Source organism: Ovis aries, chromosome 7 (genome assembly GCF_016772045.2).
Source record: "Ovis aries strain OAR_USU_Benz2616 breed Rambouillet chromosome 7, ARS-UI_Ramb_v3.0, whole genome shotgun sequence".
NCBI lineage: Eukaryota > Metazoa > Chordata > Mammalia > Artiodactyla > Bovidae > Ovis > Ovis aries.
In genome coordinates, this window is record NC_056060.1 from 35936988 (window position 1) to 35961860 (window position 24873).

Consider the following 24873-nt stretch of genomic DNA (forward strand, 5'->3'; position numbering starts at 1 on the left):
ATATTCTCCTAGAATTCAGTATCTCACATCCACACTTGCTAGCTTTTCTCAGTGTTGTTCTCCATTAATCTGGTGGTCGATAGTTTGGTAGTCTGCTGATTCAATACTGCATCTGCCATTCTTTGCTAATTTTCAGTTTCAACTTTCTCACATATTCCCCTTTCATTTCCTGATAACGTCAGCACTTCATGGCAACACAGGGACACCACTGACCAGGTCCTTCTCTCTCTACCACGCAGTCTAGCTGCACCACTACCCTCTCTCTTGCTCTCATACTCATGATCTTTCTTCATGTCTATTTTTGGTCTTCCTGGCTCAAGCTTCTTTGGGCCACGGAAACACAACCCTCACTCTCTTTCTCTCCCTCTGGTATGTATGCTGCTGGTTGGAGCCCCCCAGGTAGAAACTGCTGCAGAAATCATTTAGTGCTCCTTCCTCAGGAAAACTGATGGCTTCCGGACCACAGCTCAGTTTTTAAGCTGGATGACCTTCTGATGGGTTTTAAACTTCGAATTGGATGTGGACATTTTTCTTTCCGATGACAGAATCACTGGAACTTCCCCTTTGCAGTTGCTTCCTTTCCTTAAAGGTAGCTGAATCTTGCTGTCTTTAAAAACCTTTTCTTTCCAAATTTGCCTGCCATGCCGACTGTCATTAGCGCCTCTGTGGCCCCACGGACAGGGGCTGAGCCCAGGTCCCCAGGGCCCATCGCTCAGGCAGCCCAGGGCAAGGGCACTGAGGCAGGGGGTGGAAACCCAAGTGGCATCTACTCAGCCATCATCAGCCGCAATTTTCCCATTATTGGGGTGAAAGAGAAGACTTTCGAGCAGCTCCACAGGAAATGTCTGGAAAAGAAGGTTCTTTTTGTGGATCCTGAGTTCCCACCGGACGAGACCTCCCTGTTTTACAGCCAGAAGTTCCCCATCCAGTTCATCTGGAAGAGACCTCCGGTGAGTAGCTGACTGCTCGCTGCTTGGGTTTTTTTCCTCAGGGAAAACCTCCTACTCAGCACTTCTCCACAGCACAGCTCATGGGGGCACAGGGCACTGGGTGGAGGATCCTGGAACAGCTCCATGGGGCTCTGTCCTCAAGGGAGGAGGGCTCATTCTCACTCCTTGCTCTCTTTCTGAAAAAAATCTTGTTATTTTATGAAAGCAATTGGAACTCAATTTAATTCACCCTATAAAAAGGAAATATTCCTTTCCCAGAACAAATTCCAAACTGGAATAGCCAAACAACTTCCAAAATTCTGACTTGGAGAGGAGTCCAGATCTACTCTCTGTTGGGTGTCCTGCATCTTATTAGGATTGTTTTCACTCTCTCACTGGAGGGTGAAAATTGTGATGTTCATTTTAGTTTGCCAGTGGCCATGTGGTTCTGAAATACAGAGTCCTAAAAAGAGGAGAATGGCAGCGAAGACTACTTTTTCAAGCACAAAATGTTAGGATTAGAAGGAGAAGCCCCAGCCATCATTTGTCCTAATCTCCTGAATGAGGAAATAAAGACACACCACAGCAAAGCCTATTCAAGACACGCATGACAGCCTGGATGAAAACCCTTTCTCTCTTAAGGGCTCTTCCAGCCTTTGGCTTCCATGTACAGTAATCTACCGGAAGGCAAGTTACATTTTCCAGGCTTCCTTCTCTGATCACACCTCTGACATGACCCTTTCTTTAATTCAATAAGTATTTTTGAACGTCTTCTAAGCCAGAAACCAGGCAAGCAACTGAGGAGTCAGCGTAAATAAGAAAAACAAAAATTCCTGCCCACCTTCAGCCAAGAGTCCTGAGGGCAAGACATGCTTTGAATAAGATGGATAAATTGCAGGAGACAACGCTCAGGGTGCTATGGGATCAGAAGGCAAGGAGAGTTAACCTCCGCCAGAGAGAGAGAGCCCCTCCTGAGGAACCCATGTTATCTGAGTGCTGTTTTTTAGCTTCATGGGGTTAAACTGGATAAGCCTCGCTGTGGTGTGTCTTTATTTCCTCATTCAGGAGGTGAGGACAAATGACGGCTGGGGCTTCTCCTTCTAATCCTAACATTTTGTGCTTGAAAAAGTAGTCTTCGCTGCCACTCTCCTCTTTCCAGGGCTCTGTATTTCAGAACCACATGGCCACTGGCAAAGTGAAAAGAAGCACTGGGGCCTGGTGCTGTTCATGAGCCATGTGTCTGTTTTTAACCTGAGATGAAGTAGCCAGCAACCCTGTCTTCACACTGTGTTCCCCAAGGGCCCCACCCTGCACCTGCCGGTTCTGCGGCCAGGCCCATGACTGTCCTGAGGGCCCTCGGTTTACAAGAGAGGATTGGAAAGAACTTCATTCCCCAAGCCAGTCACTGCCTTGCTGCCAGGGCACTGGGACACATCACATCCCTGCTGAAATACCTTCAACCACACCGCTCTCCCTGCCCCCGCCCGCAGGCCTTGAGATCAAACTCCCTACCTGGGGGATTGCCTCTCCTCCAGCCAGCCCGGCCTCCCTGTCCATCTCTCCTTCACCCTCTCCCCTGGACCCTGTCACACGCAGCTGCTCTGTTGTCTCAAGTCTTATATCTCTCAGCCTTTGCTCCTGCTGTCTGCCTGCCATGCCCTTGTTTTTATCTGCTTTGTTCTGCCTTACCCTTGCTGTGAAACCCTGCTCAGGTATCACTTCCTTCCAGCTTTCTCATGGCCATTCCCATCAGCTGAGAGGGGGGGAGCATTCTCATTCCTCTTGGGAGCCCCTCACTCAGCAAAGCACCTAGCCCGCAGGAGGCACTCAGCTGCTGGTGGTAAATGAAAGCCCACATCACAGAGTATTGACCTCTGAGAGGGGACAGTCCTGTGCTCCAACCTGATAGTTCCTGAAAGCCTTTTCTAACAGTTCTGCAGAGACAAAAACCAAAAAACTTACAAATACTGCTTTTAGTGAAATTGTTGGTGGATTTTAGCCTTAAAACTTAGACCTACACATTAATAAACATGCTTTAAATGGGTCTGTTATGCTCTAGGCCCTAGATGGGTCCTGAAACAAACTGCCATTGTCAATGTGAAAGGAAGGCCATGAGAAGCCTTGTCCTAAATTGTGCTCCCACCACCACCGCCCCCCCCAAGTCCGGAACTTTGTACTGTCTCTAAAGGGCCAGATAGCAAAGCCCAATCTCTGTTAAAATGTCCCTATTTACTCTGAGGTTAAGTTTTGCCTCTTGGGTTCATTGGTATAAGCTAGAATACAGAATTAGAGATGGTCAGCCTTGGATTATCTTGGAGATGCGGTCCAGCTCCTTCACCTACAGGTGATGTGATTAAGATCCAGAAAGGGCATGTGACTTATCTACAGTCACATAGCAATGAGTTTGAGACTGAACTACTGCATTGACTAGAACTTTCTGAAATGTAAAGCACTTCTTGGAGGCATAAGTTTTCATAAGATGTAGTGACCTTTGTCAGGCTCAGACAGTCTGAAAAGGGGACTATATCCTATGAGAGGCCCTTCCTGCTTTTACTATCAAAAGCGCAGTCAACACCAATCTGAATTTTTATTCACAATCAAGTATTGCTTATTACAATCAGGTGGTGATAATGATGATAAAGGGAGAATTCCTCATGACGAACTATGATTCTAGTTAAGATAAACGGCTGGACGTCAACCTTTTCCTCTTAAAAGAAGAGAGACATAGGCCCCCACACCCTCCTGCAATCTCTCCTCACCCTCGCACCGGGCACAACCTCACTGTCTTTCCCCCTCTAATAGAGAGCATCACACATTGAGTCTCCAAACCAAACAATCTGATTCCTCTAAGCTTTACTTACAGCATCTATTTCTAGGATCAGAAAGCAACCAAACCTTACACCACTTCCCAATGGTTAAGCCAAATTTTCTTGATGACAAACCCCCGGAGAGAGAAGATTGGCTCTAGAAAGTGCTTCTGGGGGACTGATGACTCTTGCCAGGTATGGGGTGACACCCATGTTCCATTCCATGCGGTGGGGGCTGCGGTCACACAACATTCCTGGCCTCTCTCCTCTCTCCTTCCCTGAGGGTGGGGCGAGGGGGAGGGTGGGTTCGTAAAGAGAACATGACCTGTGAAGCCCAACACTTTCCTTTCTTTTTCCTCCTGGGAACAAGCTACCTGCTGTTCCTTGTGGCAAGTTCCCAAAGGCAGGTCCCTGAGGGGAGTCCTTAGCCTCCCTGAGACTCATACTGGCGAATAGTATGATCACAATTGACCCTAAGAACTCAACACAACGATAACTATTCTAAGTGCTTCCACATGTTAACTCATTTCATCTTCACAACAACCCTGAGAGGTGAGTGCTATTATTGTCCCCAGGCATTCTGGCTATAGAAACTTAACTCTTAGCAACAAAATCTATCTAACTGTGGGCTTTAGAAGCCAAGATCAGACTTATGAACAATATATGTAGCATTTTTGACTCCCACCTGCCTTACACATTTGTCTCATTTATCCATTGGTTCAAAACTCAGGCACAGAAGTGGGGTGTCATTTACTGGGTTCTCCATAAGCCACAAAAGGAACTGGGCAGTGTCTTAGGGGTTTGGGGCCCTGGAAGCAGCGGCCCCTGTGAGCTTAGAGGTAGAATGGCAGAGTGGCTAATAGCCCAGTCCTGACCCGAGGTCAAATTCTGACCCTGATACATAACACTTGAGTAATCTTGATCACTTACTCTTCTCTTTGCCTGTCCCAAATTTCCCCACCAGAAAAATGAGGAATAATCCTAATAAAAAGACCCATCTCACAACATTCTTGTGAAGGTTGAATTAATCCACACCAAAGACTTACAGCTGCCTGGGACGTGGGGGAGTGCCCATGAATTTAAAATGCTCCCGATATGACTAGATGTGCAGCCTCTAAAAAGGGCAATGTCAGAAATATCTTTCCAGTTTCATTTGTGTCTAGACCAAGATACTAGTCACAGTACTGTATTTGAGTACTTTGTGCCTGATCTAAATGAAGCGGTCTACCTACTGTGAGGATTTATGTGTGAACCATCCCCTGTGGGCAGGCAACTGCTTGTCCTTTTGGGCAATTCCAATCACCCCCCCATCAAATACAAAAGTGTGTTTGATTGTGAAATGTGAGTGCATCATGGGAGTGTGAAGGTGACCACATAATGGGGGATCACAATGCCCTGGGGAACATGGGTGCTCACTCAGCGACTGGCTCGAACAACCTTGGGACTAAGGAGGCGAGCAAATGCTCCCATTTCCCCATCTGCTTTTGCCTCGTGCATTCCAGGTTATTTCTCCATACGCTCCTGAAATCACTGTTAAAATCAGGGACAACTTAGCCCCTTTTGCTTTTGGAGGGGAGAGGCAAGAGGGGCCAGCTGCAAGACCTTGTGCATCTGGTGCCCTCCTTACCCTTGGGAATGTGGGATCCCCAAGTCACTCCACAGTGACCCAGAGGCCCATGAGGGAATTCTCCCTTGGGAAGCAGCATCTCCCTTCCTGGTGCCTCTGCCCTTCCCTCTGTAGGCAAGTTGACTCACATCCTCTTGTGGCACCAGGGTTCTGTGTGGTGCAGACCCTCCAGTCAGCTCAGCTCACTAAGGCCTCCAGCAACAGGGACTGGCAACATGTTCCTGAGCCTCCCTTGTCTCTGACCCTAGACAGAGTTTCCTTACAGTAAATTCCATCTCATTCCAGCCCCACCCTAACCTGGATCCCAGAGAAGGAGGGGTCAACTCTATTTGGGAGCCAGGTTAAGTCAGACTTCAGGTTAAACTGCACTTGATGGATTCAGCCTCAGTGTCTCTTGGCTCTGCCAGGAGAGGTTATAGCCTATTTGGGCCTCCCATTCACAGCTGAGGTCAAAACAGCATCATTGAGATACTGCTATTGCTCTTCAGTTGCTCTTCAAGTCTGACTGAGACCCCATGGACTGAAGCCCACTAGGCTCCTCTATCCATGGGATTTCCCAGGCAAGAATATTGGAGTGGGTTGCCATTTCCTTTTCCAGGGCATCTCCCCAACCCAGAGATCAAATCTATGTCTCCTGCTTGGCAGGCAGATTCTTTACCGTCTGAGCCACCAGGGAACCCCTCATTGATATACAGCCACGTCTAATTTATCCCTTCAGCTCTTCCCCTAGGAAATCTGTTTTCCCTTCCTCCTCTGCCCTCTAAGCTTCTAGGGCTGACAGCTGGGACTCTGCATTTTCCCTGAGCCACTTTCTGCTCAGCTTTCTTTGTTTTCACTGGCTCTTGGGAGTTGGGGAAATTAACCATCTTTCCCTGATCTCCAGATCTAGTGCTCTGTAATTTGCTGGCAGTAGCTGGGCCTCTAGCCATAGGTTGCCCAATTACCTTTTCCTCTCAAGTCCTGTTCCCGTGCCATCTGTTCAGGGCCCGACCCTTTGCCAGTTCAGAGCTGGGTCTCAGCTTCACCCACCTGTCTCTAGTGTATGCCTTCCCTCTAAAAACCAGCCCCATATCCAGTTGTGCTTTGCCCTGTTATTCTAACCTGGCTCAGCCTTGCTCTTCTGCTTCCTTGGGTCAGCTAGTTCCCTCTGCCTAGACCTGAGGAAACCTCTTTCCCAGACAGACAGAAGTCCCTTGGTACTCTGAACAGACAACTTCGTTTCCTTATAGTTCCAAACTTGGAAATTTCTTGAATTACACTCTTTTTAAGGATAGAGTTTAGATAAGTTTTCCAAGCTGTAATTTATCATGAACTGTCTTTCACCAAGTCTAGAAGATTCTGATGCTGGTACTTTCTTGATCTTATCAGAGGGTATCCCTGGAAGGTCACAACCACCACCCAGCTGAATGCAATTGAAGGAAGTTTCTAATGTAAGATGAGTGACAATTTCAGGAATATTAAAATATGAGGGGTTAAAAAGTGCCTTTAGGATGGAGAAATAAGACGAATAAGACCCCTTTTCTCCTAAACTCAGAGTTCTGCCAACCCCTTCATACTCCTTTTTCCCAAACCATTTCTTTCTCCTGGGCTCCTATCAGCCTGAATCCAACTCCTGAAGCTGGACTTTGCTGCTGTCTATCTGACCTGGTCTCCTGCCCCTTCCCAAGTCCTCAGGCAGAACTAACTTCTCCCTGTCCCAAGCTGTTACACCAGACAAAATTTTAAAATAAAATAGGACTTCCCAGGTGGTCTAATGGGCTTCCCTGGTAGTTTAGCTGGTAAAGAATCCTACTGCAATGCGGGAGACCTGGGTTTGATCCCTGGGCTGGGAAGATACCCTGGAGAAGGGAAAGGCTACCCACTCTAGTATTCTGGCCTGGAGAATTCCATGAAATGTGGTCCAGTAGTTAGGGATCCATGCTTCCAATGCAGGGGGCACGGGTTCAATCCCTGGTTGGGGAACTAAAATCCCACATGCTGCATGGCACAGTCAAAAACTAAACTAAAATAACTCATTACATTCTTCAGGTTAGGTCTTGTTACCACCACAAAATTATCTTTGATATTTTATACATGTTTATCCAAATGTGTTTATCCAATTCACATTTTATATGTGAATCCTCAGCATGGCCGAATCTTCAGCTTCTCTCTTCAAGAGGAAAACACCCAAGGAAAATGTAGGAAGATTCTTGTAATCATAGGAAGGGGGCTGGAAATGGTTGTTTTCTGGGGGAGGAAAAAGAAAAAAAATGCTGATTTAGTTACAAGAGAAAAGAGAGCTAGAACAGAAGCCAAGGTGGGGTGTGAGAAGCAACAAGGTAGGAGGCTTCACCTGCCAGGGTCAGCCCCCCCTTGACCTGAACCTCAAAGATCCCTTTATTGATAAGCTTGTGAAATGCTGGAGGCAAGTATGTGACTTTTCTCAGTAAAGGACGGAAGTTAGTGTTTAGATTTTCACAAGCTGGATTGGGCTAGCACACCCACAAATCAGAATGTGGAAAGCACAGGAATGGGGAAAAGAGAGAAGCATAAAGAAGCAAGTGGGGGCAAGGAGGGCCTGACCTCTCAGAGGCTGTGAAAGGGGGTTCAAGATCTCCAAGGAACCATGAAGCCTCAGCTCACACCTGGGAAGCATTCTACTTTTTTAAAAAAGCTGACACTTCTTTACCATTTTCATCCAAACTTCAGATTTAAATAATCACGATAGAACTTTTAGAAGTGTATTGTATACCCCCAGAGCACCAGGAATATATAGTATATATTATACAGGAGTATAAAAACTGCTATAAAAAACTCATTATAAATCATAGAATTGAAAATGTTTGGAAACTACTGCTTTCCACCACTCCAGGTAGAGGGGCTCCTTTCCTGATGTTAAGGTTTTGAAGGCAAAACGAAGTCCCCATCTCCTTTCCTGCATTAACCTTTCACAGTCTGAAAGTTCATCCTTATTTCTAGCCAGAACTTTTCCGGCCACAATTTTAGCACATTATATACACCTCTGACCCAGCAGACAGTGAAACAGAGTCATCTGATTTCCTCTATATTGTGATTCTCCCTATTTGTGAATAATGCCATCCTTCCTTTAGTTGCTTCAGATCAAATAGCCATAAAATTCCTCTGACTCTAAAGGAATGTGGTTTTTCCCTCCCTGGAGATGTCGATGCTGTGATCCATGATTAGTTGACCCTTAGAACTTCTTTGCCTTTTGGCTGAGATCGCAGACGGTAAAGCGTCTGTCTACAATGTGGGAGACGCAGGTTTGATCCTTGGGTTGGGAAGATTCATTGGAGAAGGAAATGGCAATCCACTCCAGTACTATTGCCTGGAAAATCCCATGGACAGAGGAGCCTGGTAGGCTACAGTCCATAGGGTCGCAAAGAGCCGGACACGACTGAGCGACTTCACGTTCACGTTAGAACTTCTTTATTTGTGAATTCACCTACTCACTGAAATTTATTTGTAACCCCTAAGTCAATATCCATAGGGCTCCTTCAGTCATTTGCTGACATGTATAGGGCAGTGAAAAATTTGTCTCCCTCCATACATGTTCCTAGCTGAAGTCAGACAAGGTGACCCTCTGCCTGCTAGTTTCAGCTCTCAGACTGTAAACAAGAGTCCTTCTCATAGTCTGTTTGGTGTTACATTTTGTCACATTTCTGTACTTTTTATTGATGATTTCTCTTTTAAATGCCCCTCAACGTGCTGTGCTGAAGTACTATTTAGTGTTCTAAAGTGCAAGAAGGCTGTGATGTGCCTTAAGGAGAAAATACATGTATTAGATAAGCTTCATTCAGGCATGAGCTGTGGTGCTGTCAGTTCAATGTTAATGAATTAATAACACATATTAAATAAGGTGTCTTTAAACAGAAATACACATAAAATAAGGTTGTATATTGATGGGTTGATGAAAATCTTGTGATCAGAGCCTCCCGGGAATCTCATACTATATTTCCACCAGGTGTGATGGCTCAATATTCACTAACTGAACATTCACAGTGAATTTATAGAACGTAACTACCATGAATAATAATGAGAATCAACTCTCTTCCTATGTTCTCCCTATTCCTGGGTATCACAGCTTGAAATAATACCCTATGAACAGTGCGATCAATAGGAAACACTGCAACACATTTTAATCCATTGCAGTCATTACTGTTTTTGATGTTAAAATTGTCCCATCTTCAGACAGTGTTGCCTGTTATCACTTGACATGACACCATTCATCTCCAACTGCTTCCTTGTTTTCTGGCCACAACAAAAATTCCCAGGCTCGTCTTGTACATTTCTTGCTCTAGAACCTGGAATGAATCATTTCTTTAAAGAGCCTGGTTCCTTTTAGTCTAAACTGGAGTTGAAGAAAAGGAGTGAAATGTAGAACACAGCTGACCGTTGACTTCCTAGGACCCAGGGCTTGCCCTTTACATCAGCACCCTGGATTTGGAAGCTTTCTGACAACCTGTGGGGACACTGGGCGTTTCTTGCTCTAATGACTGCTGCCATTGCCCATCACTGCTAAAATTAACACTCTACCCTTTGTGACTTCCCTGCCGGGAGGGTCACATGACCTGAGTTACTCAATTCTGAAAGGAAGAAATCCTAGTTTGGCACAAAATAAATTTACTCCATTCCAGTGTGAGAAGAGAAGGAAGATGCAGAGTCATAGGGACGCTGAGGCTGTGTGCAGTGAGCACTCTGTCCCTGGGTCTAGGACCCAGTCACTGTGCAGCTGCTGCTCTCAGGATTAGCATCTTTCCAGTGAACCTGGCTGGGAGGAGGTCTTCTTGTAATCTGTTTTAGTGTCATCACCTGTCAGACAGTTTAGAAGCTGCATCACTGGACTAGCCACAAAGAGGAAGAATTGGGGACATGCTGCAGAGTGGTTAAGTCAGACGGATTTCAAAGCAAACAGACCTGGTCTGAACCCTGACTCTGCCCCTAGAAAGTTACATAAAGTTTCCAAGCTTTTAGTTTCTTTTCTATAGTGCAGATAGTGATACTCTAATCAGATGGCTGTTCTGAGCCAGTATCCATAAAAGTCCAAGTAGGTGCTCAAGGTAAGCCAGCAATTACTATCGGAATAGGCAGCAAAGGGAGTGCACATTCTTTCAAGTCAAAGAAACTGCATTCATATCCCAGCTCCACCTCTTACCAGTGTGACCTCAGGCAAGTAAGTTACTAACCTTTCCCAGGGCTTGATTTCCTCACCTGTGAAAAGAAAATCACAGTTCCTACTTTCTTAGAGTTGTGGTAAGGATTAAATGAGATACTGTATATGACTTGCTTAGCATAATGAACCAGGAAGTACTGATGATGGTAATTGAAAGTCAAAAGGAGGTACCCAATTGAGAGTCAGCCCTCTCTCTAAGCAGAAAATCAATCTGCCATCCTGGAGTGCAGATGGGGGCCATGAGTTTCAGTGAAAGTGACAATCCTATAAATAACTTTAAGGACTGCTTCCCATCATATCCCATAACATAAGACAGCAGCTTTCCCCAGAAGTCATAACACCAACAGGACTCTAGACATCATAGGAGGAATAAGCTGAAATAACTCAGCAGTATTATGGTGCAAATGGGAGGGACAGAGACAGAAATAGCCAAGAAATGTATGAGAAGATACCTTTTGTTGATATGAACAAGGAAGAGAATTGTTCATAACTCATGTAGCTCTTGAGCATTTGTTATCTTTATTGTTTTTGTTTAGTTGCTCAGTCATGCCCAATTTTGGGGGACAACATGGACTGCAGCACACCAGGTTTCCCTGTCCAGCACCAATTCCTGAAGCTTGCTCAGACTCATGTCCATTGAGTCAGTGATGCCATCCAGCCATCTGATCCTCTGTCGTCCCCTTCTCCTCCTGCCTTCAATCTTACCCAGCATCAGGGTCTTTTCTAAGGAGTCAGTTCTTCACATCAGGTAACCCAAGTATTGGAGCTTCAACTTCAGCATCAGTCCTTCCAATGACTATTCAGGGCTGATTTCCTTTAGGACTGACTGGTTTGACCTCCTTGCAGTCCAAGGGACTCTCAAGAGTCTTCTCCAACACTACATTTCAGAAGCATCAGTTCTTTGGTGCTCAGCTTTCTTTATGGTCCAAGTCTCACATCCACACATGACCACTGGAAAAACCATAGCTTTGAATAGACAAACCTTTGTTAGCAAAGTAGTGTCTGCTTTTTAATATGCTGTCTAGGTTGGTCATAGCTTTTCTTCCAAGGAGCAAGCATCTTTTAATTTGAGGTTGCATCCACTATGGACACCTTTGTCTGTAGTGATGCTTCTAAGGCCCACATGACTTTGCATTCCAGGATGTCTGGCTCTAGGTGAGTGATCACACCACCGTGGTTATCTGGGTCATGAAGATCTTTTTTGTATAGTTCTTCTGTGTATTCTTTCCACCTGTTCTTAATATCTTCTGCTTCTGTTAGGTCCATGCCATTTCTGTTCTTTATTGTGCCATCTTTGCATGAAATGTTCCTTTGGTATCTCTAATTTTCTTGAAGAGATCTCTAGTCTTTCCCATCCTATCGTTTCCCTCTATTTCTTTGTATTGTTTACTGAAGAAGGCTTTTTTTCCTCTCTCCCTGCTATTCTTTGAAACTTTGCATTCAGATGGTTATATCTCTCCTGTTCTCTTTTGCCTTTCACTTCTCTTTTCTTCTCAGCTATTTGTTCTCTCTTCTCAGAAGACCATTTTGCCTTTTGCATTTCTTTTCCTTTGGGATGGTTTTGATCACCACCTTCTGTACAATGTTAGGAACCTGCGTTCATAGTTCTTCAGGCACTCTGTCTATCAGAGCTAATCCTATGCGTCTATTTGTCACTTCCACTATATAATCCTAAGGGATTTGATTTATATCATACCTGAATGGTCTAGTTGTTTTCCCTGCTTTCTTCAATTTAAATCTGAATTTTGAAATTACCTAAATGGACAATATTTACCCAATTTTACTAAAGTAAATACTGATTTTTAATTTCTCTAAAATTTATAATGTTATTTTGGGAAGACAATGTGCAGAGCATAATGTGAGAAACTTAAACTTCATTCCCCCAAGTAGGAACTCTATTGATACTTTCTAAAGGTAGTAAATAAAAAGTACTAGTACAAGCATATTATTTAAAAACATAGAGGTAAATACCAGAAAAAGTAGTTAAAAGAATTAAAACTGGCTGCCTCTGAGGTGAGGGATTTGTGGGGCAAGAGACCGCTCTTCCTCTAGATAACTTTTGTTTGATTTTTTAAAAACTTTATTCATTTGCACATATACCCCAATGTTCATCACAGCACTGTTTATAATAGCCAGGACATGGAAGCAACCTAGATGTCCATCAACAGATGAAAGGATAAGAAAGCTGTGGTACATATACACAATGGAGTATTACTCAGCCATTAAAAAGAATACATTTGAATCAGTTCTAATGAGGTGGATGAAACTGGAGCCGATTATACAGAGGGAAGTAAGCCAGAAAGAAAAACACCAATACAGTATACTGATGCATATATATGGAATTTAGAAAGATGGTAACGATAACCCTGTATGCGAGAGAGCAAAAGAGACACAGATGTATAGAACAGTATTTTGGATTCTGCGGGAGAGGGAGAGGGTGGGATAATTTGGGAGAATGGCATTGAAACATGTATAATATCATATAAGAAATGAATCGCCAGTCTAGGTTTGATGCAGGATACAGGATGCTTGGGGGTGCACTGGGATGACCCAGAGGCATGGTACAGGGAGGGAGGTGGGAGAGGGGTTCAGGATTGAGAACATGTGTACACTCGTGGCGGATTCATGTTAATGTATGGCAAAATCAATACAATATTGTAAAGTAATTAGCCTCCAATTAAAATAAATAAATTTAAATTTAAAAAACTTTGTTCATGTATAAAACAAATAAAAATAAAATTATTTCTTAAAAAAAATACTGACCTCAAAAAGTATTTTGAGGAAATTCCCAGGCAGTTCAGGGTTAGGTCTTCAGGCTTCCACACTGCAGGAGGCACAGTTTTGATCCGTGGTCAGGGAATTAAGATTCCCACATGCTGCTGAGCATGGGCAAAAATAAAAAGTAATAACAATAAACTTAAAAAAATAATAAATTTTAAAAATTATTTTGAGCTATTATAGTATCCTGTAAAACTAGTGCCATAGTTTCAAACACTAGTGAACATAGAATCTCCGTGACCCCTTCCAAGAGGATCTGAATCCTTAGGTCTGGGGTAAGCCCTGGTAATCTGCATTTTTAACTGGCATCCCAGGTGATTCTGATGTAGGTAGTCCAAAGACCATACACTGAGAAACACGTAGTAGACGAAGATGATGAGCCTGCACAAATGGACAGGGAGATGCATCCTCCTGATGGGCGGGCTGCTAGAATGGAGTTTCTACCCGGGCCAGCTCCTTGTACTCACACTCGAACTGCCCATTTGAGCATGATGAAATTTGGAAAAAGCTGAGATTTCCTGTGAATATAATTCTGATACACATTAATCCTCCTTCCGGGTCCACCACATTCTCTGCCTCAAAGGTCTTGAACTCAGAACAGAATGTGTCGGTTCACAGCCACTGGAACCCACTTTCAGAGGGACTTTCATTCGAGGTCAAGCTACCTACCTTCTAGGTTCCTCTCATAGATTAGAGTCCTGAAATGGTCAGCCAAGGTCTTTGGGGGGATGGGGCAGGGACATCAGGAGAATGAAGGCTTCATTAACCTCAGACAATGGCCCGGAGCAGATTCCTCCTATGCATTCAGCAGCCTGTATAGGATTAGTGTATACAGCATGTTTCGAAGGCCCCATGCTATATCCCATTGGCCGCCAGTGTTAAAGGCCTGAATGCCTTTTGCTGAGGCAGAGTAAGCCTCTCTGTAACTATATTTTCTCTTTTTAAAGAAAGAAGCCAAGCAAGGCTGATGGAGGTGGCCTGAAGGTCTGTAGGCCTTGTGGCCTGTCCTGGGGCTGTCCCTGGCTCTCTTGCTCCCCTTGCCGGCTCCCTGTCTGACTGGCATGGTGTTGCCCCTTGACCGTGGGCTCAGGGGCCTCCAGCCAAAGCTGCTGACTCTGACCACGGCCTTTCTCTGGGCTGTGTTCATTTGCATTGCGCTGCTGAGGGTGGAGGAGCTATATAGGCTCCGGCCCATTCACGGGAGGATTAGGCCTGGACCGAGGGCGCAGCAGGAAAGAGGCCACAGCAAAGGCCCAGCTCCACTCCCTGAGCGGTCACCATGCCCTACCTGCTGCCAGGATTCTTCTGTGACCGTGTGATCCGTGAGAGGGACAGGAGAAACGGAGAGGGCACTGCCACACAGCCCATCAAGTATGAGGGGCAGGATTTTGTTGTTCTCAGACAACGGTGCCTGGCTCAGAAGTGCCTCTTTGAAGACTGTGTGTTCCCAGCAGGCATCCAATCCCTGGGCTCCCATGAGCTGAGCCAGAAAACCAAGATGAAGGCCATCGCGTGGAAAAGGCCAAAGGTAGGGATAGGAGGGACAGGGTAGCTGTCCTGGTAAGGACAGCTCCTGGGGACAGGAGACCAAGTGGTCCAGAGCCTGAGACCAAAGATCCTGGATCTGACCAAGTGGCTTATTAATGTACTCCTGCTCCTAAATACTTTCATGCTTCCTCCTGAAACTGGAGCTGTTGTTTTCTGTTCCTGAACTAAAGACTATTTAATACTTTATAAATGCCTGAGACTGTAAATATTTTTGAGAGAGCTAATGCACTGACTTAACGTCATAGTAAAACAGTAAGGAATCATTGTCATATCTCTTCTTGAGAGCAGGTGTTCTTGGGTGGGAAAGTGGAGTGGTGAACAGAATTAGGGCTCACAGTTACAAAAGCAGTTCCATGGAAGGTGGTGAAAAGTTATGGAATAGGAGGCTGCAGGAGGCTGGAGACTTGTCTTCTTAACTGTTTGCCTAAGGCTGGTTCATTAGTGATATGTCACTTCTGTTTAAATAAAAAGGTCCGTGCTGACCTGCCACACTCCTTACCGGGAAAAGCAGTTTGCTCTGCTGCTGCTGCTGCTAAGTTGCTTCAGTCGTGTCCAACTCTGTGCAACCCCATAGACAGCAGCCCACCAGGCTCCCCCGTCCCTGGGATTCTCCAGGCAAGAACACTGGAGTGGGTAGCCATTTCCTTCTCCAATGCAGGAAAGTGAAAAGTGAAAGTGAAGTCGCTCAGTCATGTCTGACTCTTCACTACCCTATGGACTGCAGCCTACCAGGCTCCTCTGTCCATGGGATTTTCCAGGCAAGAGTACTGGAGTGGGGCGCCACTGCCTTCTCTGCAGTTTGCTCAAGGATGCCTTACAGCCCAGCAACTGAAGAGCCTGTTTGTTTCCATTGTATTCAGCTACTCTGTGCTTCTCAAACTGTGGTCTTTGGACTACCTGCGTCAGAATCACCTGGGATGCCAGTTTAAAATGCAGAGTCCTAGGGCTCATCCCAGGCGTATCTGTATTTCTGTATTTAACTGACTGTATTCATAATAAGTGAAACATGAGTTCATGGTGACTCATACCAAAATATTTCTCTTTGTGTGTGTATGACTTTTATATACTAACTTTTTATCCTTCAACTGTGCTATATTTCCTTATTAGTTTCAGAAATGTGTTTTTCTTTTTGTTATTTGTTCAGGATTTTCTCCATAGACAATTACATCATCTGTGAATGAGGAGTTTATTTCTTCCTTTCCAATCGTTATAAATTTCCTTCTCTTGTTTTATTGTATTAGCTAGGTTTTCAATATGATGTTGAGTAAGAGTGGTAAGAGGACTATGGCTGATTCATATTTGGCAGAAAACAAAATTCTGTAAAGCGACTATCCTTGAATCAAAAAAATAAATTTTTTTAAAAAGAAACAAAAAGAGTGGTAAGAGGAGAGTCTTGTCCCTAATCTGAAGGAGAAAGCATCTCATTTCTCAACATTAAATATGATGATAATTGTAGGTCTCTAAAAAAAAGTACATTTTCTTTACCAACTTGAGGACATTGCCCTCTGTTCCTGAGTTTTTATCATGAATGGGTATTGAATTTTGTCAAATGGTTTTTGTGTATCAATTGATATGATCATTGATTTTTCTTCTTAGCCTGTTGTGATGATTGATTTTCAAATGTTGAAAATCTTGCATACCTGGAATAAATCCCACTTGTCTGTAGTGTATAATTTCATTTATAATTTGTCATTTTTGAGTTACTAATTTTTTTGAGGATTTGGTTTTATTTTCATAAGAGATATTGATTGGTCTGTAGTTTTACTTTGCAATGTCATTTTCTGATTTGAGTATTAGGGTAATATTGGCCTCATAGAACGAGTTATGAAGTGCTCTCTCTGCTTCTATTTTTCTGGGGGGTATTATAGAGAATTGGTGTCATTTCTTCCTTGAATGTTTGATAGAATTCACCAAGAAAATTATCTGGATCTGGTGCTTTCTTTTTTGGAGGGTTATTAATCATTGAACAAAACTTTTTAACAGGTATAGCCATATTCAGATAATCTATTTGTCCTTGCGCATGTTTTGGTAGTTTGTGTCTTCCATGAAATTAGTATGTTTTATCTAAGTTACCAGTTCCTGTGGTCATAGAGTTATCTGTAGTATTCCTTTATTATCCTTTTAATGTCCATGGGATCAGTAGTAGTGACCTGTTCATTTTTGATGTTGGTAATTTGTGTCTTCCCTTTTTTTCCCTTGGTTAGCATGGCTAGAGGTTTATTAATATTATTGACCTTTTCAAGAACCAGTTTTTGGCTTTATTGATTCTTTCTATTGTTTTGCTATTTTCAGTTTCATTGATTCTGCTCTTATTATTTCTTTTTTTTCTACTTGCTTTGTGCTTAAATTTTTTCCTTTCTCTAGTGTTCTAAGGTAAAATATTGGTATTGATATCAGATCTTTCTTCTTTTCTAATATATACATTTAATATTGTAGCTTTCCCTCTGAGCCCTGGTTTCACTGCATTCCACAAATTTTGATGTTATATTTTTATTTAGTTCAAAATAATTTGTAACTTCTCCTGGAACTTCTTCTTTGACTTGTGTGTTATTTAGAAGTGTGTCATTTAATTTCCAAATAATTTGGGGTTTTTCAGTTATTTTATTATTGTGTTCTATTTTCATTCCACTGTCATCTGAAAACATACTTTGTATGTTTCATATTCTTTGAAATTTGTCAAAGTGTGTTTTATAACCCAGAATGTGGTCTTAGTGACTCTTCCATGTGATATTGAGAGCAGAAATGTGTATTCTCCTTGCGACCTCATAGACTGTAGCCCACCAGGCTCCCCCGTCCATGGAATTCTCCAGCAGGCTCCCCTGTCCATGGAATTCTCCCCTGTCTATGGAATTCTCCAGAATAGCTACTGGAGTGGGTAGCTATTCTCTTCTCTAGGAGATCTTCCTGACACAGGATTGAGCCTGGGTCTCCTGTATGGCAGGCTGGTTCTTTACCATCTGAGCCACTGGGGAAGTCCATATATTCAGTCTGCTGCTGCTGCTGCTGCTAAGTCACTTCAGTTGCGTTCAACTCTGTGCGACCCCATAGACAGCAGCCCCCCAGGCTCCCCCATCCCTGGGATTCTCCAGGCAAGAGTACTGGAGTGGGGTGCCATTGCCTTCTCCGATATATGCAATCTAGTACCTTATAATAGAAAATACCCAATTTCTCCCTTCCTTCCCTCGAGACATTACTATCACGGATTTCACTTACCATATGCTATAAGTACTCCACATGTTGTTGTTTGAATTACTTTAAATAAAGTTATTTTGAGATTAAGAATAAGAAAAATAAAAGCTTTATTTTACCTTCATTTATGCCTTCTCTGCAGAGACGGCAGCAGCACTCCACTCCAGTACTCTTGCCTGGAAAATCCCATGGACAGAGGAGCCTGGTAGGCTGCAGTCCATGGGGTTGCAAAGAGTCAGACATGACTGAGCGACTTCACTTTCACGTTTCACTTTCATGCATTGGAGAAGGAAATGGCAACCCACTCCAGTGTTCTTGCCTGGAGAATCCCAGGGACGGTGGAGCCTGGTGGGCTGCCGTCTATGGGGTCGCACAGAGTTGGACACGACTGAAGCGACTTAGCAGCAGCAGCAGCAGCATGCCTTCTCTGATGCTTTTCCTTTTTTTATATAGGTCCAGGTTTCTGTTCTAAATAATTTTCCTTCTCCTGAAGGAGCTTTTTTAACCTTCCTTGCAAGGCAAGTCTTCTGGAAATGAATTCCCTATGGTTTTGTCTGAAAAGCCTTTATTTCTCCTTCAGTTTTTAAAAAATTCACTTATTTTGGGCTGTATCAGGTCTTAATGGAATCTTTGTTGTGGTGCACAGGTTTCTGTCTAGCTATGGAACACAGGTTTAGTTTCCCCGTGGAATGTGATCTTAGTTTCACAGCCAAGTATCAAACCCACATCCCCTGCACTGTAAGGCAAATTTTTAACCGCTGGACCACCAGGGAAGTCCCTGTCCTTCAGTTTTGAAAGATTAATGCTCTGCATATAGAATGCTAGGTGGATGGTTTTTTCTATCAATTTAAATATTTCAATCCGATCTTTCTTGCTTGCATGGTTTCTGAAGAAAAGTCTGCTATAATTCTTGCCTCTTTTCCTCTAGAGTATTTCCCTGCTCTTGGCTTCTTTCAAGATCTTTTCTTTATCTTTGGTTATCTGCAGTTTGAATATGATATGCCTAAGTGTAGTTATGTTTTATCTTGCCAGTATTTATGTTGCTTGATGTTCCTTGAGCTTCCTGGATTTGTGATTTGGTTGTCTGTCATTAATTTTGGAAAGTTCTTGGACATTATTACTTCAAATATTTCTTCTGCTCTGCTCTTTTTTCCCTCCAGTATTCCAATTATGCATATGTTGCACATTTTGAATGTCTCACCATTCTTGGATATCCTTCTCTGTTTTTTGTTATTGTTATATTCTTCTCTTTGCATTTCACTTTAGGAAATTCCTATTGTCTTATCTTCAATCTCGCTGATTTTTTTCTTTGTCTTTGTCTAATTTACTGATGGATCCATCAAATATATGTTGTAATATTATTTATTTCTATTGTTTCCTTTTGAATCTTTCTTGATTTCCATCGCTCTGCTTATATTACCAACCTTTTCTTGAATGCTATCTACTTCTTCCATTAGACCTTTTGACACACTAGTCATAATTACTTTAAATCCCCTACTTGGTAATTCCAACATCTATGTCATATCTGAATCTAGTTCTGATGTTTGCTTTACCTTTTCAGACTGCTTTTACCTGCCTTTTGACATCTCTTGTAGTTTTTGGCTGAAAGCAGATGTTGTTTTGGGTAATAAGAACTGAGATAAATAATCCTTTGGCATGAGGTGGATTTTTTTTGGCTGCACCATAGCGGTGTGCAGAAATTCCCTGGCCAGGGATCAAACCCATCCTCCGAGCATTGGGAATGCAGTCTTAATCACTGGACCACTGGAAAAGCCCTGGCATGAGGATTTATGTTAGGCTGGCTAGAAACTGGTTGTGCTATGGTTGTTTCTTATAGCTGTAGATGTCAGATGCTTCAGATTCCTTTAATATCCTTGGTTTGTTTCCTCTCTTGACTTTGGGCTTTCCTAAGTACGTATCAGAGCTTACATCTTGCAGCTCTTTCAGCTGTAAGCCACTGTTATTTCACTGGAGCCCTGTTGATGTGGTAATACAGTGGGGGAGGGGAAGTGTTCTATAATCTAATGATTAAAGCTCTGCCTTTTAATGGGCCTGTCTCTCTGGGCTGTGATCTTCACACGTTTTTCCACTGGTATAGCTTTTTTCCCTTCTTTGGTGAGAAAGACTAGAGGGAGCTAGAGTGGGAGTAATATACTTCCCCCAACATAGGTAAGACAGGAAAAGCCTTTTCCCCAGTAGGAGGATCTTTCTTGAATTTTCACAAGAAATTAGTGGAATTTTTGGAGGTAGAAACCATGAAAGTATGGGGGAGGCGGGTTCTTCTAAAGACTGTGGCCTCCAGAAGTTTCTCACTCTGTGCTAGTCCTCACTCAGCTTCCAGAAATTCATCAAGGTTACCATTTCAGTGTTTCTCCCAGTTTGTTGCTGAGGCAGCTTCTGCCTCAGATAAACAGATCTTGGCTATAACTCTCTGGTTTCACTTGCATCTTTATTTCAATGTAGTTGACCTGTAACCTCAATTCTCTGATGGGTCCAAGCAAAGTCACTGGTTTTCAGGTGTTGGCTTTTTCCTGTGGTAAGGAAGGGAGGGATGACTTCCAAGCTCTTTACATGTTGGAGCTGAAACCAGAAGTCTCCTATTAGCCCACCCTTTTAAATGTATGTTTTTATTTATCTTATAATGCACATTATATGTTAGGATAATACACACAGATAATTTAAAACTAATAAAAATACTTTTGTAGAGTTGTGTGTTCAGAACATTTTAATGATGGAAAGAAAGTGAAAGTGTTAGTCGCTCAGTTGTGTCTGACTCTTTGCAACCCCATGGACCGTAGCCCGCCAGGCTCTTCTGTCCACAAGATTCTCCAGGCAAGAATACTGGAGTGAGTAGCCATGCCCTTCTCCAGGGGATCTACCTAACCCAGGGATCCAACCTGGGTCTCCTGCATTGCAGGCAGATTCTTTACCATCCAAGCCACCAGGAAAGTGCTCTTATGATGGAGGTATACAATAAAAAATGTTTGGAGACAGTGTACAAACCACAGTACTCAAAAATGGAGGAAATGGTTACCTGCTGCTAATTGCTGTGGCTCCATCACTGACAGATCCAGTCTCATGCCAAATTATAGCCAAAGGAGTGACCAGAAGCCTTAGGTCCCCAAGCTAAAGTGACAGAGCCAGCATGATTTACCCTTTGTTTATATTAACCAACAAAAACAGGTCTCAGACACTCCAGAAAACTAGGCAGTGAGGAGGGTATCTAGGCAAATCTAGCTAGTCTATGAATTAATCCTCAACAAGCTTGCTAACTGACCCTCACCAAACAGACATCTCTCATGAGGACACACAGTTGAGGGTCTCTAGGCTGGGGGTTTCCCAGAGGGCAGGCAGGGATGATTTCCTCTTTTTATTATATCCTTCAATCTCCCAGCCCTGTATATACTCAGAAGTCCAATTAGTGTCTGGTGAATTTAGCTGAGGTAGTATTGAAGGTAAATGTAGCATATTGGGGAATCTCTACCATTGCAAAAAATGTAACTCCATTCAAATACCTGAAGCAGACGGGAGAGAAAGCAGTGCAGCTGCTTCTGCCTTTCCAAGTTGTCAGCCCTGGAATTGGTGGCAGATGGGTGGACAAGGCTTCTGAACCTGTAGACCCAAGGAGAGAAAGCTACCCCTGTGACAGCTAAAAAATGTAGCCACAATTCCATTATTTGAGTCACTCTATAATATATTCCCTTATAAGAGGGGCAGGACACTCAGTAGTCAAGTGTCTCAGTTGGCAAGTAACAGAGGCCCAACTCTAACTTAAACCAAAAATGTTCTGTAACTGAATTTTCAAAGGTGATGATTGGGTTTAGACACACTGAATCCAGGCCTCAAACCACATCAAGACACACTTCCTAATATTATCTGTCTGTCTGTTTATCACCTCTGCCCTCTCCACCCACTCCTCCATCTGCTTCTTCTGAGTTGTCTTTACTCTCAAGCAGGTTACCTTCACAAAGGGGCAGAAATGGCCACAAGCAGCTTCAGGCTGACATTCTCCCGCTTAGTAACTCCTGGAGGAGAATGTGTTTCTTTCTCAATAGTTACAACGAAAGACTTGGCCCATATCTCTTGGCCTAGACTTGGTCATCTGCCCATTCCTGGTGGTCATCCAACCGCCTTCACTCTAGTTGCCCTAACAGCTGTGTGGAGCTGGGGGAAGGGGGAAGCCCACCAGTACAAGTGCTGACAGTAGGGTTGCTCTCCAGCTGAAAACTGAGGAATAATATCAGGAGAAGGGGGAACATATTGCAAGGATGCAAAATACTGGGGAGACAAAAATAACATGTTCACTATACCTTAATTGCTTTGCTTTTTAAGAGGAAAGAGTCTTATTTGAAATAATGAGAGTTTTCTATTTTATTAGGGAAAAATGGTTTTTAAAGACCACATTCTGGTAGTTGATGTTCTCTTTACTACATTTTTACTGCTTCTAGTTTTTATGTTTTGTTTTGTTTTAGTGCTGGGAGATAGAAAATTTTTTTAGAGAGACAGAAATGAATCATGAGTTATACTTAAATATCCAACTCAACTTTAACATTGCTGGGTTTTTCCTGAAGTTATTCACTTTTCTAATTTTACATATTTTCTTTTTAAGTGAAATCTCTCTTTGAAGCTTACTTGCTTTTGGCTGTGCTGGGTCTCCGTTGCTATGAGGGCCTTTCTCTAGTTGCGGCAAGCAGAGGCTACTCTCTAGTTGTGCACGGGCTTCTCATTGCAGCAGCTTCTCTTGTTGTGGAACACTGGCTCCAGAGCGAGGGTTCAATAGTTGTGTCTCAAGGTCTTAGTTACACTGAGAGCATGTGGGATCTTCCCAGACCAGGGTTCAAACCCATGTCTCCTGCATTGGCAGGTGGATTCTTTACCACTGAGCCAGCAGGGAGGCCCCCTGCATATTCTGTTTTACACTAAAAATATCCTAGTTCCTAATGACATTGATGTACATTATTTACTTTATCCTACATGTGAATGTTTTGAAGTAGTAACAATATTATTTTTATTTATTATGGTTCACATTTCATTATGGTTTGGGGTTTGACCTTAATATGTAAGGTTTAGCCTTTGATTGTATGGATCACAAAAAAACTGTGGAACATTCTTAAAGACATGAGATACCAGAACACCTTACCTCCCTCCTGAGAAATCTTTGTGCAGGTCAAAAAGCAACAGTTAGAACTGGACATGGAACAATGGACTGGTTCCAAATTGGAAAAGGAGTACATCAAGGCCGTATATTGTCACCCTGCTTATTCAACTTATATGCAGAGTATATCATACGAAATGCCAGGCTGGATGAAGCACAAGCTGGAATCAAGATTGCTGGAAGAAATATCAATAACCTCAGATATACAGATGATACCACCCTTATGGCAGAAAGCAAAGAGGAACTAAAGAGCCACTTGATGAAGGTAAAGGAGAAGAGTGAAAAAACTGGCTTAAAACTCAAGATTCAAAAACCTAAGGTCATAGCATCTGGTCTGATCACTTTATGGCAAATAGATGGGGAAACAATGGAAACAGTGACAGAAGTTATTTTCTTGGGCTCCAAAATCACTGCAGATGGTGACTGCAGCCATACAATTAAGAGATGCTTGCTTCTTGGGAGAAAAACTATGACCAACCTAGACAGCATATTAAAAAGCAGAGTCATTACTTTGCTGACAAAGGTCCATCTAGTCAAAGCTATGATTTTTCCAGTAGTCATGTATGGATGTGGGAGTTGGACTATAAAGAAAGCTGAGCACCAAAGAATTGATGCTTTTGAACTGTGGTGTTGGAGAAGACTCTTGAGAGTCCCTTGGGCTGCAAGGAGATCCAACCTGTCCACCCTAAAGGAAATCAGTCCTGAATATTCATTGGAAGGACTGATGCTGAAACTCTGATACTTTGGCCACCTGATGCAAAGAGCTGACTCATTTGAAAAGACTCTGATGCTGGGAAAGATTGAAGGCAGGAGGAGGGAACAACAGAGGATGAGATGGTTGGATGGCATCACTGACTCAATGGACGAGTTTGAGCAAGCTCTGGGAGTTGGTGATGGACAGGGAAGCCCGGTGTGCTGCAGTCCATGGGATCACAAAGTTCAGTTCAGTTCAATCATTCAGTTGTGTCCAACTCTTGGCGACCCCATGGACTGCAGCATGCTGGGCCTCCCTGTCCATCACTGGCTCCTGGAGTTTACTCAAACTCATGTCCATTGAGTCGGTGATGCCATCCAACCATCTCATCCTCTGTCGTCCCCTTCTCCTACTGCCCTCAATCTTTCCCAGCATCAGGGTCTTTTCAAAAGAGTCAGCTCTTTGCATGAGGTGGCCAAAGTATTGGAGTTTCAGCTTCAGCATCAGTCCTTCCAATGAATACTCAGGACTGATTTCTGTTAGGATGGACTGGTTGGATCTCCTTGCAGTCCAAGGGACTCTCAAGAGTCTTCTCCAACACCACAGTTCAAAAGCATCAATTCTTCTGCCCTCAGCTTTCTTTATAGTCCAACTCTCGCATCCATACATGACTACTGGAAAAATCATAGCTTTGACTAGATGGACTTTTGTCAGCAAAGTAATGACTCTGCTTTTTAATATGCTGTCTAGGTTGGTCATAGCTTTCTTCCAAGGAGCAAGTATCTTTTAATTTCATGGCTGTAGTCACCACCTGCAGTGATTTTGGAGTCCAAGAAAATAACGTCTGTCACTGTTTCCATTGTTTCCCCATCTATTTGCTATGAAGTGATGGGACCAGATGAGAAGGCAATGGAGAAGGCAATGGCACCCCACTCCAGTACTCTTGCCTGGAAAATCCCATGGATGGAGGAGCCTG

General features: G+C 43.3%; 1 protein-coding gene and 1 long non-coding RNA gene across 5 annotated transcripts in view; one reads left to right on the top strand and one right to left on the bottom strand.

Annotated features, from left to right (window-relative positions):
* The first annotated feature begins 317 nt into the window (after positions 1-317).
* Positions 318-24873, top strand: part of CAPN3 (calpain 3) — a 55883-nt gene continuing 31327 nt past the window's right edge. For 3 of the 4 annotated variants that reach the window (XM_042251934.2, XM_042251935.2, XM_042251936.2), the window contains exon 1: positions 318-950. In XM_042251934.2, coding sequence (XP_042107868.1) covers positions 642-950 — 309 coding nt within the window. In that variant the 5' untranslated portion in view covers positions 318-641. 4 annotated transcript variants of the gene reach the window in all.
* On the bottom strand, positions 3498-23935 carry LOC132660178 (uncharacterized). The gene is made up of 2 exons (XR_009601472.1): positions 13297-23935; positions 3498-7589 (listed from the first exon to the last, which is right to left on the bottom strand). It is a non-coding gene; the product is annotated as an uncharacterized LOC132660178 (long non-coding RNA).